The 17,872-nt window shown below is 37.2% G+C and overlaps 3 protein-coding genes across 4 annotated transcripts; 2 read left to right on the top strand and 1 right to left on the bottom strand.

Moving 5' to 3' along the window:
- Nucleotides 1–2,636: 2,636 nt before the first annotated feature.
- On the bottom strand, nucleotides 2,637–3,891 carry LOC117920085 (transcription repressor MYB5-like). The gene is made up of 2 exons (XM_034837438.1): nucleotides 3,584–3,891; nucleotides 2,637–3,476 (listed from the first exon to the last, which is right to left on the bottom strand). Exons 1-2 carry the CDS (start codon nucleotides 3,868–3,870, stop codon nucleotides 2,819–2,821), a joined length of 945 nt encoding a protein of 314 aa, XP_034693329.1. The 5' UTR covers nucleotides 3,871–3,891; the 3' UTR covers nucleotides 2,637–2,818.
- Nucleotides 3,892–4,149: 258 nt separating this feature from the next.
- On the top strand, nucleotides 4,150–14,473 carry LOC117920084 (importin-5-like). 2 transcript variants are annotated; one of them, XM_034837435.1, is made up of 20 exons: nucleotides 4,150–6,397; nucleotides 6,659–6,862; nucleotides 7,840–7,944; nucleotides 8,136–8,201; nucleotides 8,294–8,458; nucleotides 8,783–8,857; nucleotides 9,015–9,169; nucleotides 9,484–9,619; nucleotides 9,709–9,778; nucleotides 9,873–10,000; nucleotides 10,118–10,174; nucleotides 10,564–10,749; nucleotides 10,868–10,960; nucleotides 11,715–11,800; nucleotides 11,895–11,961; nucleotides 12,056–12,122; nucleotides 12,212–12,348; nucleotides 12,947–13,038; nucleotides 13,138–13,204; nucleotides 13,752–14,473. In XM_034837435.1, the coding sequence occupies exons 1-20, from the start codon at nucleotides 5,168–5,170 to the stop codon at nucleotides 13,914–13,916; spliced, it is 3,351 nt and encodes a 1,116-aa protein (XP_034693326.1). In that variant the 5' UTR covers nucleotides 4,150–5,167; the 3' UTR covers nucleotides 13,917–14,473. The 2 variants fall into 2 exon arrangements, with proteins under 2 accessions (XP_034693326.1, XP_034693328.1); XM_034837437.1 differs by lacking the exons at nucleotides 12,056–12,122; nucleotides 12,947–13,038; nucleotides 13,138–13,204; nucleotides 13,752–14,473 and having other exon boundaries at nucleotides 12,212–12,336.
- Nucleotides 14,474–16,749: 2,276 nt separating this feature from the next.
- On the top strand, nucleotides 16,750–17,780 carry LOC117919721 (ethylene-responsive transcription factor ERN1-like). The gene has a single exon (XM_034836959.1). It carries the CDS (start codon nucleotides 16,849–16,851, stop codon nucleotides 17,629–17,631), a length of 783 nt encoding a protein of 260 aa, XP_034692850.1. The 5' UTR covers nucleotides 16,750–16,848; the 3' UTR covers nucleotides 17,632–17,780.
- Nucleotides 17,781–17,872: the final 92 nt, after the last annotated feature.

The raw sequence follows: 17,872 nt of genomic DNA on the forward strand, positions 1-17,872 counted from the left end.
ATTATGTATTTGATAAAATTTTAAACACGTTTTTAAAATTTTGAAGAATTATTTACAGTTTTTTTTTTTTAGAAAAATGTTTGATACATGATTTATAAAATATATATTTTTTTATTAAAAACACTTCGAATACAAATACTGCTAAAAGGCTTGATGTTTGAACTCCTAAAGGCCCGGCCCAATGACCCAAGTCAGTGGGGAAGGATCTAGTGAGGAACGGCGTATTGTATCCGACTTCAGGGCCCTCAAAAGTAAAAAATAAAAATAAAATTGTCTGTGAATGGATTGCAGGTAAATTTACCAAAACACCCATGGTCCTCAAAAGTCCATAAAGCTACCAGCCCACTAGTTACTAGTCACCAGTCACCTAACTCGCTCACGTGCATGCATGCACGTATACGCCCTGTGCTATCTACCACTCACTGCTTCTCGTTGAAAACCAAGACTGTTAGGTCTCAACAAAACAAATGAATGAAAATTAGGTCGGATCAATCAATTCTGTTTTAGTCTTCATTGAAGGTTTAAATCTTAATTTTTTCTTGATTTTTGGGTGTTCACCCTCTCCCAGTCCCACCCAACAAAGATCAGATCCGTCGGTTGCCTTCTGCATCACTGTACCACAACTACATTGCCCAAACCTAGGGCTTTTGCTTATCCTTCACCAAGATCACAGATTGAATTTTTATTTTTTTTGTCTTAAATTCCAAAGGCACAGTAATAAGAATTATCTTGGCATCAATGACCTAATTGGCCTATTTACATCTATTTCATGTATATGCATAAGTATCGGAATTATTTAATTGTTGTCGCTAGAATACCATTTGTATTATCCTATTAATCGATACTTTTAACTTAGATTAATAATTTTATATATATGTATGGTTCAGGGTTTAAGCTTATTACAAAACTTATTAGAAGAGTGGTGCAATTGGTTCCTTTGTGAGTGGTTTTCATAGAAATACTTTTAAGTAGTGGTTTGTGTCCATAGAACTTCTATTAGAAACATTTTTATGAAGCATGGGTTAGTATTTAGGCATAAGTTGAACAAGAGCTAGAAAGTGGTTCTAACCTTCAAATTAAGAATCATCCCCAACTCTTAATCGAACACTTAGTCAACTTGATTTTTGATCAAAGTCTTGTGGGGGCTTTGCAAGCTGAAGAAAAACAAAATATTAAGGTAGTATTTATTTTTTAAACTTTTTGTTAAAAGTAATTTACTTTCATATTCAGATAATTTAAAATTTTATTTTTTGTTAAATTATTATTTATTTCTTTATTTTTTTACAAAATAGAAAAAATCAAAATATTTCACTTTTTTGAATATTAGAGTAACATCATGGTTTTTTTTTTTTTTTACTTCTTAATATTTAATAAAAATAAAATATTTTAAAAATAAACAACTTAATACTTAATACTATTAAGTACTATTTAATTTTAAGTTCTATTTAGAATCAAGGGAGAAAAACAAACACCTCCTATCTTAAAAGGCTAAGAAATATCGTGGTAGCATTATTACATATCTATCTGTTGATCTACTTTGTGTTCAAGGGCTTTATGAGCGTAGGAAATTCAGTTGAAATGATGAGGAAATATTTTTTAGAACATTTGTTACGAATATGCAGTCATCCTGCAGAATTTCACTGCCATGAACTTATTTTTTCAGCTTCCTGACATTAGCAACCTTCTACCATATGGACAATCTGTCAATCTACGTTCCTAAAGGAGTTATTCCAAATCAAAATTAGGTTGATGAATTAATTTTATCAACTGATTTATTCAATACCTGTTTTAATTGTCAATGAAGTTTTGGTTTCGTTTTTTTTTCTTGATTTTTGGGGTGAAATCATCTTCCCATTCACCATCACCTACCCAACAGAGATCAGCTCATATCCATTGGCCTCTGCACCTGTATATCAATACGAGTACATTGCTCAAACCTAGGGTTTGTGCTTATCCTTCATGAAGATTACACATCGAATTTCTGCCTTAAAACCCGAAGGCAGATCGGGATCAATGACCTAGTTCGTCTAGTTGCATCTATATGTTAGGTGTGTATGCATAAACGAGGGTTGTCATCAAGATTATAAATTCATACTAGCCCGCCATTATCGGCTGTTGAAACTTTTGAGTCAAATTAATAGCTTAAATACGACATTAGAGTCTTATTTCATTGGAATGTCATGACTCTTAATTTTGTTGTTTGTTTATTTCTTCTCTCTAGTGGATTTGTAATGCATTTTCAATTAAGAAGACTGTTGTAGCAAGCTATATTGACATGCATGGAAAAAAAAGCTGAACTTTTTTGTGCTGAACTACAATATTGGATTACTTAAGCAAAAGAAGGCAGCACAGAGTCTTTATACATGTATAGGGTCTAAGATTTTTACGAGACTCATCAGAAGGATGGTGATATTTTAATATTTGGGAGTGATCATTTTCACATAAATGCTTTTGGCCTGTAAACTAAAAAGAATTTGGAAGTACTTCTGACTTTGAATTCAAAGAGTCAGTCCAACCCTCTCAAATGGTCTACTTAAGCATTTGTAGCATTGGAGAGAAACCGGTATGAAGACTCCACAAGTGGATAAGTCATGGTCTGCTAGTCGGTGGAGTGTCTAGAAATGAATGTACTCTGGGGAAAAACAACTTAGTTGCAAGGATCCATTTCACATACGATATTCACACATAAAGCTTTAATTAACATCCTAATTAAATAACCAAGAGTGGAAGCTAATACAACATCAAAACACAAAAAGGGAAACAACAAATTACATCACACAGATTTTAATCAAACTCATATAAGCTTGATTCATCATTTTCAGGGAGACATGGAGTCTTTTTGATCGTGGACTAAAGGAGCCGATGTAGATGTTAGTGCAGCAGGTTCCCAGACAGTTCCAGGGCTACTACTGAAGGTGGCCTGCACAGAAATTGCTGGGTGGGGCAATGGTGCAATCACATTAGATGGCTGCTGCTGCTGCTGATGATGATGATGATGATTATGATTTCCAAACACATCCTCGTTAATCAAAGAATTCAAAAACGAAGAGAATGTATCGTCGTTGCAGAACCCGATATCGTCTTCGTCATCGTTGCTGGTACCATGGGTGCTTTGTAGTCCCGTTACCAACCCATCTGCGCTTTGCCAATTCTCATTGCTATCGGCCGCAAGTGGGCTGTGATACTGATCCAGGTTAGGCGGCTTCTTGTGATTTTCATTACTTTCAATCTCCTTGACCTCATGGTTGCTTCCAATTTCTCCCACCCGGGAAGAACTAGGGTTAGGGTTTGCATTTGGAATTGATTTTGACACAGGAGCATTAACATCTGGTGATGGATTAGGTTTAGGGTTTAGTGGCTTGTGGGTTCTGGGATCTATTCCTTGGCTGATGAGTTTCTTGCTGAGATGGGTGTTCCAGTAGTTCTTGATCTCATTGTCTGTACGCCCCGGGATCCTCCCGGCAATCAGAGACCACCTGAAAATCAAAGAAATGTCTCAAAAATTTAAGAAAAAGAGAAATGCATCAATATGTTGGGATCTGAGGCAAATTTCAGACCAGGAAAAAAATGATACAAACAGCACCTGTTACCGAGCAGGCGATGGAGGCGAAGAATGAGATCTTCCTCATCGGGAGCTATCTGGCCGCGCTTCACTGACGGCCGAAGATAATTCATCCACCGGAGGCGACAGCTCTTGCCGCATCGCAGCAACCCAGCTCGCTTCGGCAGCGTCCTCCACCTCCCTTCACCTTCTCTGTTCACATAATTAGCTAGAAGCTCATCTTCCTCAGGTGTCCATGGTCCTCTTTTCAACCCAACCTTGGTACAGCACGGAGTCTTACTCGTAGACGCAGATGCCGGATTTCTCATCCCTCTGGCTTGCTTCTCTGCGTGGATCAATTGGTTTCTGGGTGGGTAGGGTTAGGGTTTGGTTGGTGGTATATGTAAGGACGTGAAGATGGAGAGAAAGAAAGCACAGTGTGAGTTCACCCAATTGAGCTCCGACACGGCGTCGTTTTAGGATTGTTTGTATTTGGATCTTGAGAAATTTGCACGTGGCATCACATTTATTGGTCTTTGTTTTTAATCTGTGACTGTTCTGTGGGCTTATCACATCCTTGTCAGATATAGATAGAGAGACGTGGGACAACCTGGCTCTATTGGATCTTCGGAATAGAATCCAGCCAGTCATATCCGTCCTTTTGGAGGGCCTTCTTCTTTTTTTTTTTTTCTTTTTCTAGACTGCTATGTTATCGGAAGCAAACATTTCGTTTTACACGTGGTCAATAATCGAAGTTAATATGAATATCAACGGCTGTGATTTGTTGGGTTCTGGATGATGTCCACATTTCGCAGTTCCTTATGCATTAAGGAACTACTTCTAAATTGTTATTTTGCCGTATCCAGCACCAATCAAGTGGGTCCGTCACCTCAATACATATATTATTTTCAAATTCTAACTGTCAAGATAACTGTCTAACTTATTGGGTCCAAAACTCTGAGCCCATAAGAGGGTCCAATTACACAGATGGGCCTCGGCCCAATGAATTGAGCAGAGTAGTTGGAATGGGTGGGAATCCTTTAATCTGAAAAGCGGTTTGAGCTAATCAATGGTTAGGTGTGGCATACAGTAATTGTGATGGGCCTGAAGCATATGATTGCATCCAAAAGCCTGTACACCTCATTGATCTTTCTTTATAAACTGTTGCACCCGAAGTGGGTTGCAGCTGGAGGTCGACCCATCAGTATCATCATTGCAGGAGATCAACGGTTCAAATTACCTCATGATGAATGGGAATGGGTTCAGGACAGAGTGGGTTATCGGACGGTGCATTAAGTGCCACGTGAGACTTCCTCTTCCCACGTGCAGATGGAAAGGTCACGTGAGCCACCGAGGCATATTCCTCTAAACTATCGAGCTGGTTACCCTCCACTTCCAAAAAGAAATTCCGGTGGTCAATCATATAGTAACACGTGTCATCAGAGGTAATATTTTTTTCCCTCTCTTTTGTTAACCGTCATTAAGCCACGTAAAATGCATTATTTATCCAAACACCACTTTAAAGCCTTCGCCAAACGAGGTCTTGGCTTCCCTCCCTCACTTCACATTTGAGCGAGCGAGAGCGGCAGGGTTATTGGCGGCTCTGCAAAACCCTAGTTGGCTACCATGGCTTCCGATCCTACTCCTCTTCAGCTAAACCAAATCGCGGCGATTCTCGGCCCTGATCCAGTTCACTTCGAAGCCCTAATCTCCCACCTCATGGCCACCGCCAACGACCAACGCTCTCAAGCCGAGGCTCTCTTCAATCTCTGCAAGCAAACTCATCCCGATTCTCTCGTTCTCAAACTTGCGATCCTTCTTCAGTCATCTCCGCATCCTGAAGCGCGAGCAATGGCCGCGATTCTACTCCGAAAGCAACTCACTCGAGATGATTCTTACCTATGGCCAAATCTCTCTGCCACCACTCAGGCGAATCTCAAATCGATTCTTCTTGACTGTGTTCAACGCGAGACCGCCAAAACGATATCAAAAAAGTTATGTGACACTGTTTCAGAACTTGCTTCTGGGATTTTGCCTGACGGAGGATGGCCTGAGCTATTACCGTTCATGTTTCAGTGCGTTACTTCATCGAACTTTAAGCTGCAAGAGGCGGCGCTGTTAATTTTCGCGCAATTGTCGCAGTACATAGGAGAAACCCTACTTCCGCATTTGGATACTCTTCACTCTGTGTTTTTGCAGAGTTTGGCTTCATCCATGAATTCTGATGTTCGCATCGCGGCTCTTGGGGCGGCGATCAACTTCATTCAGTGCTTGTCCAATGCGGCGGAGCGGGATAAGTTTCAGGACCTTTTGCCATTGATGATGCAGACATTGACCGAGGCGTTGAATTCCAGCCAAGAAGCAACTGCCCAAGAGGCACTGGAATTGTTAATTGAGTTAGCTGGGACGGAGCCCAGATTTCTACGGCGCCAATTGGTGGAAGTGGTGGGTTCAATGTTGCAAATTGCAGAAGCGGAGTTGTTGGAGGAGGGTACGCGGCATCTAGCCGTGGAATTTGTTATCACTTTGGCTGAAGCACGAGAGCGTGCCCCGGGAATGATAAGGAAGCTGCCACAGTTTATACAAAGGTTATTTGCGATACTGATGAAGATGCTGCTGGATATCGAGGATGATCCCGTATGGCACAGTGCAGAGGAGGAGCATGAGGATGCGGGTGAGACTAGTAATTATAGTGTTGGACAGGAGTGTTTGGATAGGCTCTCCATTTCTCTTGGTGGGAATACCATTGTGCCGGTGGCTTCTGAATTGTTGCCGGCTTACTTGGCAGCTCCTGAATGGCAAAAACACCATGCTGCCCTCATTGCCCTTGCTCAAATTGCAGAGGGTTGCTCCAAGGTATTGTATATAACTTTTTGTTTGTAATCCAATTTTTTATATTTAAGATTGTGAGTATTGATATTTAGAGTGTTATCAATCACTGCTTATTACCACATTGGATTGTGATATTTAGAGTGTTATAGGATTGATATTTGAGTGCCATTGATTATAGGGTGCATTTTAATTTTAAGATTATTGATATTTAGGGTGCATTTTTTAATTATAATTAGATGAGTTGCGTTAGCTCGGTTAAAAATTGTTCTTTTATCTTACATGCAGGTGATGATAAAAAATCTAGAACAGATAGTATCAATGGTCTTGAACTCATTTCAAGATCCACATCCCAGGGTACGATGGGCAGCTATTAATGCCATTGGACAGTTGTCAACGGATTTAGGCCCAGAGCTACAAGTTAAATATCATCAACGGCTACTGCCTGCACTAGCTGCAGCAATGGATGATTTTCAGAATCCCCGAGTACAGGTTTGGGAATTGCAGTGTCTAGTTATTTATTTATTTTCAAGTTCTTGTTTTTTTCCAATGCAGGAATTTATGACATGACATACCCATGGTTAATATATATATTTTTTGCTTGCTAACAAAAAAAAAGAAAAAAGGAAATAACACATCAATGTGGTTATGCAAAATAATTAATGGCATTGAGTTCTACAAGCAAATTAAAAATTGTTGTCTTCCTCTAGCACAAAAAGGAATCTATTAATTTTCTTCTCTGTTCCAAGAAATTAAGTTCTTTGAAAATTGATGGAATGATAGACGCTATGTCCTTTTTGCCTTTTAATATGAAAAGAAAAGACAATATTAAAACAAAATATTTCCATAGCAATTGCTCCACTCCTGGTTTCTTCCTTTGGTAAAATTGCTGCCAACCCTTGGCTTTGCATCCCAATGCAATCAAAGTACATCTTCGTAAAGAGGCAGTATTATCTTGAAAATGTTATTTTCAGTTTAAAACTTATATGTATAATTTTTTCTATAACATCTTGGTTTTGAGAATATAAATATTTGTCCATATAGAGTTTCATGGTTGTGCATGCATAGTATTTCCCAGTCTTGTACATGGTCCTAAAGAGGTGGTATTCTCTTGAACAATTTGAAAGTTACATGTATAATTTTCTGATGACAACCTGATTTTGAGCATATAAATATTCATTAATATGGAGTTTCCACAACCTGTATCTGGCATTTTCCCAGTCTTGTGATCCAAGGCTGGTGGGTTTTTGCATTATTAAAATATGCTATATAAACTGGATTCATGGTCTTTGGTGTTGCCCTTGTTCTGTTACTTCTGTACTTTTACACACTTGTGATATATGTGTTTGTGTTAAGCAATTTGGATCTCGGTATGTTGTTTAGTTTCTTGATATATCCATTTTGTAATAAATTTTCTATTGATCATTTGATGTGTTACTAAATATTAATTTATTTTTTGTATGTCCTAGGCCCATGCTGCTTCAGCAGTTCTCAATTTCAGTGAAAATTGCACCCCAGATATCTTAACCCCATACTTAGATGGAATTGTGAGCAAACTGCTTGTACTCCTACAGGTATATCAAAGCTCCTGTCATCAACCTTGTTTATGTTCAGCAGATGCATTCACATGCACCATATTTTATACAACTATATAATATGACATGCTTATTAAAGACGTGAATATATGCAATTTTGTCTTTCTTCATTTGCTTGATGAATGGGTTCTGCTTGAGCTTGTATACATTATGATATGTGTGAAATCCAGAATGGGAAGCAAATGGTTCAGGAGGGGGCTTTGACAGCTTTAGCATCAGTTGCTGATTCATCACAGGTACTTAAATTAACGAACTCCAAAATCTTTCTCTGTGCTAGTGTCAGTTTCTTCATGGATAACTTGGTCTCACATGGTATATGTACTCACAGGTGCATTTCCAGAAGTACTATGATGCCGTAATGCCTTTCCTGAAAGCTATTTTAGTGAATGCAAATGACAAATCTAATCGTATGCTTCGGGCTAAGTCAATGGAGTGCATTAGTTTGGTTGGAATGGCTGTTGGGAAAGAGAAGTTTAGGGATGATGCAAAGCAGGTGAGAATTAATAGTGTATCTTATTATCATTTATCAATGTGTAATATGGGGACCATTTTGAATGAGTTTTGGGTGGGTATGTCCTCATCTTGTTCTAGTCTGATTTTATATGTTGTTGAAGGATGTCTCATCCTTCTTGATCTTTGTAATTGATAGAGATGAGATGGTGTGTTTCTGATAAAAAGATATTTATGCATATTTAACCTCTTCTATTTTGTTCTTTTGTCTGTCTCCCTAAATATCATATCTATGTTATATTCACTGGGCTTCTTTTTGTGTTTCTGGATTTGTAACATGAGCTGTTTTGTTTGTAAACCATGCAAGGTTATGGATGTACTTATGTCATTGCAAGGATCTCAGATGGAGGCAGATGATCCAACAACAAGCTACATGTTGCAAGTATGCTTTTTGCATAAGCTATAGAGACCTTCACTTAAATGTTCTGTATTTCTTTGTCTTTTAAATGGACAAATGCTTATGTCACAATTTTTTTGATAAGTCTTTTGTCTAACAAACAATTAAAAAGAACAAAACATAATATGTACCTTTGTTGCAGGCATGGGCCAGACTTTGCAAGTGCCTTGGCCAGGATTTCCTTCCTTACATGAATGTTGTCATGCCCCCTTTGCTTCAATCTGCTCAGCTTAAGCCTGATGTTACCATTACATCTGCGGATTCGGATGCTGATATTTATGACTCTGATGATGATAGGTTTGCCTGTTATCTTTAAAATATAGATAACTGTCAAATCCATGGCTGTATTTTTTTTTAAATATTTATTTTAGGATCTAGTCATATTTTTCTCATTCTTAGCATTTGGGTAAAATTTTAGTTGGTGATATACATATGTGCGTGTGTAGATGCAACCATGTATTTTGTGTTGTACTTTGTTTCTCTTTGATGATATTTGATGGACACGAGATTTAGAAAAAATAAACTTTTGTTTGAAAATGCTACTGTCTAGACGCCTTTTAAAATGCTGCTGTCTCGACACCTTTTAACTGGGTGTTATATTTTTATTGCAGCATTGAGACTATTACACTTGGGGATAAAAGGATAGGGATCAAAACTAGTGTTTTGGAAGAAAAGGCCACAGCTTGCAACATGCTATGTTGCTATGCTGATGAATTAAAGGAAGGGTTTTTTCCATGGATCGATCAGGTTCCTTATAACTCACATTATTGAGAATTAAATTTGGTGCTGGCTGTTATCAAAATTTCGTACTTGCTTACCTTGTATGACTAATTCAGGTTGCTCCTACATTGGTTCCTCTTCTTAAATTTTATTTTCACGAGGAAGTTAGGAAGGCTGCTGTTTCAGGTAGTAACCTGACCATTGTAGTTGTCTTCGTCTTGTTGACCATTCAATTGTGAGACTATATCAAATTTGTTGTGTTGTTGATTTTTGTCCATAGCCATGCCGGAGCTGTTGCGATCAGCTAAATTAGCTGTGGAGAAGGGGCTGTCTCAAGGTCGGAATGAGTCCTATATTAAGCAATTATCTGATTACATAATACCAGCCCTGGTGGATGCGCTACACAAGGTCAGTTTTTTAGGGGGACATGTTTTGTTCTTTAATATTTGTAACAATCTCTACTTTATCATTTTATTAATGTTTTTGTTTGGTTAATGACATATTTGAACTATATATGGTCTGCAGGAGCCTGAGACAGAGATCTGTGCAAGCATGTTGGATTCGTTGAATGAATGCATACAGGTTTGCTACATCTACTCATGAGTTTTATGGGTATTAACTGTTTATTTTATTTATTCTTATAGAATTCTGCCTCTAGAAATGCTTATTTCACTTATTCCCGCTGCATAATCTATATACCAAGCTTGTTTGAATTAGTACACACTGAGACCACATTCTGCATTCTTATGGGGTTCAAGAATGTTCCCTATTAACCTACAGATAGTAATTGTAACCTGCATCATCATTTAAGGCATTTTGCATGGCATCTTACTGAATTATTGCTATGGTCATGTGCTGTGCTAGTCTCGTAACTATTTAAACACTCTTTTTTCTGTATATTGTTTCTCTGTGCTTGCCATTATGTCATTCTGGAGGTTCATAATCTTATGGAGACCATTTCTTTCTCTCAGATTTCTGGACCACTTTTGGATGAAGGCCAAGTGAGGTCCATTGTGGATGAGATAAAGCAGGTGATCACAGCCAGCTCATCTAGAAAGAGAGAGAGAGCAGAAAGGGCCAAAGCAGAGGACTTCGATGCAGAAGAAGGGGAACTGCTAAAAGAAGAAAATGAGCAAGAAGAAGAGCTCTTTGATCAAGTATGCTCTTCAGACATTTATGTTGAAAATTGGGTTTGTTAGTTGATGGGTTGTGTTCTCCTGCTTTTAGATTGTAAATGTGTTGATTCTTGTTGCCTTTATGTCCTTTTTAATACAGATTGGTGATTGCTTGGGCACTTTGATCAAAACCTTCAAGTCTTCTTTCTTGCCTTTCTTTGATGAGCTTTCATCTTACCTGATGCCTATGTGGGTAAGTTTAATAGTATGTTGGTGTTTGTTTGCCTTTTCATTTGTTGTTCTTTTGGGTTTTAGGTTTGCTTTCTTTAATGCCTTCATGCTCCTTTTTGTTTAACACATGTTTCTTATTAGCTGTTTAGATGTATAATAGCTGGTAAATTTTCTACATGACTATATGCAAACTTTGCACATCCCATCATTTGAATACTTAAGCATATTCTGTGTATAAGAGGTGTGACCCTGCATCCCCACCACTATTTTCATTGGAAAATGCTGTGCCACCTGACTGAAAGGGTTAGCAGATTTGTGGCAGTCAACCTTAAATGAAAATTTCTATATTTTAAATCAAAACAAGCATCATATGCCATCATCCTTGAGTTGAGTATGAGGTCTGGGTTCAAACATAATTGGAGATCATATTATTTGTAATGAATGGACATGGAAGGAAATACTTTTTAAAAAAGAGTTATTCACCAGTTTTCCCCTTGGTGCAATGGGAATATTTACTGCCAATTGTTTAATAAATGAAAACCATCTCCTGTAAATCTTGTTCAACATGATAATAGTGTTGTGAGATGTGGTGTGCAAAAGTAGAATCTGTTTTCATTGAGACGTGAAACTGAAAACCTGAAAAGAGGCATTAATTCCTGGATTTTTTTTATTGTTTTTAACATAATGCCTACCTAAAAAGAGGAAGTCATTGTCTTTGCATACACTGAATTTATCTATTTATGTGTTTGCAATAATCGAACTCTTTGCTTATGCAGGGTAAAGATAAAACGGCTGAAGAGAGAAGAATTGCCATTTGTATATTTGATGATGTTGCTGAGCAATGCCGAGAATCAGCTCTTAAGTAAGCATTTCAGTTTTAAAAAATATCTTGTTTGAAGTGCTGGTGATTGCTGATTTTTTCTTCTGTTTCCTTAACCAATATGTTGGTGGAACAGATACTACGATACTTACCTTCCTTTCCTATTGGAAGCCTGCAATGATGAGAACCCACATGTTCGTCAGGTTTGCATGCTAATCACTAACTTTGCTGTTTGGCTTCTAAGTTGTCATGGGCTTCATGCTTCATGAAAGATAGATAACATATATTGCATTTCAGGCAGCTGTTTATGGAATAGGTGTTTGTGCAGAATTTGGTGGGTCTGCATTCAAACCTCTTGTTGGAGGTAGTTTGCTTCCCATGTGCATGGTTGCTTGTCTCCTTGGATTGCTCCTTCATTGGTTGTAATGTACTTTGTATTTGGCTTTTCTGCAGAGGCTCTTTCCAGGCTGGATGTTGTAATAAGACACTCTAATGCACGGGATTCAGATAATGTAATGGCTTATGATAACGCTGTTTCAGCTCTTGGAAAAATATGCCAGTTCCATCGCGATAGTATAGATGCCGTGCAGGTATATATATTTCATCATTCCTTGCTTTGGGTTGCTTCTGTGTATACTACCTTTATACGTAGCTTCCCCTCCCCTCTTTTTTAGGCGCTTCTTAATCATGATCTTGTTGTCTATCAAAAATATATTTTATCATTCCATAATGCAATTTTCATCTAACTTGGCATTTGTCACAATTTTCTTGGTAGATAGGTCTGTGCTCCAACCTTTCCTCCTGCAATAGTATTCATTCTTACTCGTATCTATTTGTGCTTGTTACTGGTGGAAAAAATGTTAGTCTGGCCTCCTTGCCAAGAATTTTTTTTTGAGCAGTTAAAATACTTTCTCCAAAGCAGGCTTTTAATGCTTTTACTCTCTTCATCATAGGCAAAAGTACTTAAAATAGTATGAAGCCTCTTCAATATTTTATGCTTGAATATTGCTTTGAGTTACAAACCTCTCTAACAAGCATACAAATTTCAATGCTGCTCCCCCAAAACTCTCTTTTTGGTAATTCAAGTTGTTCAATGGCGAATTCTAGGTTAAGCCAATCTATTGCAAATCCCAACTTACCCACAGAGCTTTCTAAATATATTTTTTATTTTTTTATTTTTTTGGGCAGATTGTTCCTGCTTGGTTAAGTTGCTTGCCTTTAAAAGGTGATTTGATTGAGGCCAAAGTTGTGCATGACCAACTATGTTCAATGGTGGAAAGGTAGAAACTCCAAACTGTTACATAGGGAATGTGTTGTGTGCGCCGGATCTTTTTTACTCCTCTTTATTGGTTTGATTATTTTTTCCTCTTTTTTTACAGGTCAGATAGGGAACTTTTGGGGCCCAACAATCAATATCTTCCCAAAATAGTTGCAGTCTTTGCTGAGGTATCATCTCTCTCTATTTAGATTGCTTGAGCTCTTAAAATATCATACCAACATCATGGTTATACAAGGTGTTAACTGTTTTAGTCCCCATGTTGAGTATCTCTGATTACATAAAAATCTTAGATGTTTATGAACTTAGTTTCCAACAATCAGTTCAAGGGCTTTCACTTCCAAGTTCCAACACCAGTTTTTCCAATTTAACAGTTACAAGTACTTCTGTTCATAAAACACGTGCTTGTTTGCAATCAGGTGGAATACATTTTGAAGATCAGAAAATAGCAATATTACATCTGGCGACTGAAAAGTGTAAACAGAAATAAAAATGTTTTTTTAATCTCAAATGTGTTAAAATTGCTTCTTTTATTTATTTATTTTTATCTGCAATAAGATGAAGGTTTTTTTTCCAAATAAAGTCTAAGGGGACTTGAGCCCTCATTCCGTCACTTTTTAGTGGGGAGTATGTTTTAATTAAAGTCTGGCTACATGTAGGTAAGCGTTCTGCTTTCAAACTACTTTTCATTACTATTGATTCTGGGGACTACTGCAGGTCCTATGTGCTGGTAAAGACCTGGCAACTGAGGAAACCACAAGCCGAATGATTAATCTGCTGAGGCAACTTCGGCAGACATTGTCGCCCTCTGCCCTGGCATCAACGTGGTCATCCTTGCAGCCTCAGCAACAGCTCGCGCTGCAGTCCATCCTATCAACTTAGTTAATTTCACAATGGTGAGTGTGATGTTCCAAGATTCCCTTGTGAGATGCTGCTGTGTCGGGTCGGTCCGGTTTGCTTTGTTTGCTGTGTGTTAGGTAGTCCATTCTTTTCCATAATATGATTCATAATTGGTTGGGCAATGTTACACATTTGTACCAAAGCAGCAGTGTGCATTATTGCTTGATTGCTCTGAGGGTGACGTGAAAAATATACGAGTTTTGGTGTAGAATGTGTATATTAAAGTGGTATTCATCATCCAGTCCTCCCTCGAAAGGAGAGGAAAAAAAGAAACGAAAAGATCAATAGTTCATAGTTTGTGGCTCTGTTTGAAGGGTCGGTGTGTGAATGCGATGTTGAGGCTTGTTTGTCAAGCAAAATCAGTTTTGGTGATTTTTAGACATTTCTATACAGTTTCTATCCTCTTTTCTTTGGGGAAGTTTCATGTCTATTTTTAGATTGCCGGTGAGGTTTTGTATAGCTTTTCTTTATTGGGTTATTATCTTACTTTCATGTTCTGGTTCTGAAACAGTTAAGGTGGATTCATGGTGTGGTTGTTACTTTTGTTTTTAGGATATTTCCTATGTCTTTTGGGTTACAAAGAGGCTAAAATGCGATTAGATCACTTCCATGAACGTGACATGCTAGTTTGACAATTATGAATTACTTAGTCAAAATATTTTATTTTAACAATTATTTTAAAGTTTAATTATATGAAAATTAGAAAAGTATTTTGTGGAAGCAAATATTAATATTTTCTTTGAAAATTTTGATTTTGATTTTGGAAGTTATAAGACCTTACTTGAAATAGTTTTAAATTTTTGGTTTAAAGTAGAAGCTCAAGTGGGATCCAAATATTTCAAAGGGGGTTTCGAAGTTTAATTAAATATTAATAACTTCATGTATAAGTTTAAAAGAAGAATTTCGTGAGAAGCAACATTATTTATTATTTAAAATATAATGATTTTTCATAATTTAAAATCTATTAGATATTATTTTCATAATTTATTAAAAATATTTCAGATTTTTAAATAGATTTTTGTTTTACAAAATATCAAATAACTATTTTTTAAAATTGATTATCAAACAGCTCGGAGGGTTTGCTTTTAAAAACACTTTTCAAATACTACTTTTTATGATTCAATCAAAAAGTAGAGCTCTGTCCCAAAGGGAAGTCATTGAAAGGCATCTTTACAAGACGACAGCTTTAGTGGTTTTTGAGGGTGGGGATGGAGGTTACCTTAGGGAAACAAAAAGCATCAATAGGATTAGGTTGTTAATTGTTTAAAATCTTATATCCTTACCACCAAAATTCAAACGTTGGGGGGAGGTTGATGTATGGGAGCTGTTACTTTCACCACCTAACATATCAACAAAAAAACAACATATAGTATAGTGAAGAAGATAAATTAAATTTTAGATTCTTGTGAAGGAACAGGCCCTTGAATGACATCTTAATGGACCCACCTACCCACTTGTGATTTTTTTTAATAAAAATAATTAAAACATAAAAGATAAAACTCCACTATTTAAGGTCAAGATCAAGAATCATGTTGAGATGGTCCCCCTGCTTACTCTAAAACAGGCATCTTCTTCCATTTCAGACAGCCCTTAATATTTTATACCCAAATTAAAAGAAATTCAAACAAAGTTGAGAGTGACATCCATCGTTCCTTTCCCACCATTTCTATGATGTTTGAATGGCTTTTGAAATCAAGAGATTTTATTAATTTGTTTAAACAATTTTAAAAAAATTTTAAATATAAAAATAATAAAAAATATGTATGTGTTTAGTTTGTATAATAAGATTGTTTTTGAAGTAAGAATGTGTTGATCATTAATAAATAAACAAATGAAAGCAAGAAGCTGGTGTATGGTGATGTAAGGAGCGGGTTAGAACAAGCGCGGCGTGCACGATAAGATATTCTTGTTTGTTTGCTGAGGTCTAAGACTGTCCCTACTATTTGGGTTTAAGCCTTTTGTTTTTGGGGTCATCTAGAGGATCCCTAGTGTGCCTCCAAGTGGCAAATCCTCATTCATTTTTTACTTTCCTCCCTCAATTTTGACCAAGTTTACAAAAGGGTTTTAGAGTTGAGGACAAGAACTTCAAGATCCCCTCACCCCAATTTGCCCTTGGAATGGGTTTCATTTTCAAGTTTTTGGTTGAGATTATGAGATAAGACTCTTTCCTAGGAGGATATGCCAATATAAGGAAAGCTATAAGGTAGTCAATTGACGTGTAATGAACTCAAAATATAAATGATTGAAGCGTGTAATTAAATCTAAATTGTTAAATAAAAATATTTTAAAAAAGGTTTGAAGGGAAGGAATATGATTAAAATATAAAGAAATAAAATTATTATGAAAGTAAAAAATAAAAAAACTTCTTTTTTTACCATTTAATGTAGAAATAAAAGTAATTATTTTGATATATATTTCTTCTTGTAACAACAGTCATCCAAATCCAAATATTGTTTACTTTGGGTTCAAAAGGATCCTTACAGTTTTAAAACACGGATTAAAAAGAGTTTATACTTATATAGCATTAGAAAAATTTTCTTGTATTCAATATGATATCACACTTTGACTGTTTGAAAATAGAAATTTGGGAATAGGTTGATTGTAATAAAATTGGAGTGATGAGATTTGAGATTTTGGGGTGAAATATTAGGACTTGATCAAAGTTTGGGTTCATGGGTCTTGGGACCAAAATGGAGATTAAGGTATGATAAGAAGACAAACACAAAAGGACAAGTCAAAAGGACCCGTGAAATTTAGCCAAAAGAAATGCAATTGAGAACTCAGACCACCTATCAAACATATATAAATCGCCAAACAAGAAGATGGAGACGTACAAGGAGCTCTTAAACCACTTCATTAAGAGGTAGAGAAATTGCAAAAAAAAAAAACACCATCAATTCCCTTCACAAACTCAATGGAAATTCAATTCCAGCAGCCAAAGGGAGCCATTCCGGCCACCAAGGTGAGAAAATTCAAGGGAAGAAACAGAAGCAATAGCAATAACAAGTTTGTAGGGGTGAGACAAAGGCCATCTGGGAGATGGGTTGCTGAGATCAAAGACACTACACAGAAGATAAGGATGTGGCTTGGAACTTTTGAGACTGCTGAGGAAGCTGCTAGAGCCTATGATGAAGCTGCTTGCCTTCTTCGTGGATCCAACACTCGCACAAATTTCATTCCCAACGTCTCCTCCAATTCTCCTCTGGCTTCCAGGATCCGGACCCTCCTTGATAACAAAAAGGGAGCAAAGCAACCAAAACAAACCAGTGTTGATAGCAGTAACATTTCCACTACAATAGTCACTCCTTGTGCCAGTAGTTGCACCAGCAGTGGCAGTAATGCTCTTTCTAGTGAAAAAATTCAGGAGACCCAGTTGTTTGATGATGCATATAAGCCAGATTTGAGCAACTGCAGTGAGGAAGTGGAGTTAGGTTCTTCTGAATCCGGCCTGTCATGGGGTTTTGCAGCCGGGTTTGACCGGTTTTCATTTGCTCAACAAGTGTTGGACTTGCCAAAGAATGGTGGGTTGCAGGAGGCAGCTGAGGGGGAGTTTTCGGAATTCGAACGGATGAAAGTTGAGAGGCAAATATCTGCATCGCTCTATGCCATGAATGGGGTTCAAGAGTATATGGATACTGTCCATGATCCTTCTGATGCTCTGTGGGATCTTCCTCCTCTATGTTCTTTGTTCTGCTAAAGGTTTGATCATTGATGGTTACGCTAACCATGAGATTTCCCCTGATTTATTGCTTGTTTCTAGTCTTTGTTTTAGCTTTTCTCAGTGGAAAATCCAGAGGAGTATATGATTTAGGATTTGATCAGAGATAAAAGAAGTTCTTGCTGTAATACCTGTCAATATGCAGTAGAACATCTGGAGAGAAATCCCAGTCATCTTGTTCTTACTGTTGTACTTGTCCTGTCACAACACCCCACCATGA

The sequence above is a fragment of the Vitis riparia genome, chromosome 8 (genome assembly GCF_004353265.1).
Source record: "Vitis riparia cultivar Riparia Gloire de Montpellier isolate 1030 chromosome 8, EGFV_Vit.rip_1.0, whole genome shotgun sequence".
Classification (NCBI taxonomy): Eukaryota; Viridiplantae; Streptophyta; class Magnoliopsida; order Vitales; family Vitaceae; genus Vitis; species Vitis riparia.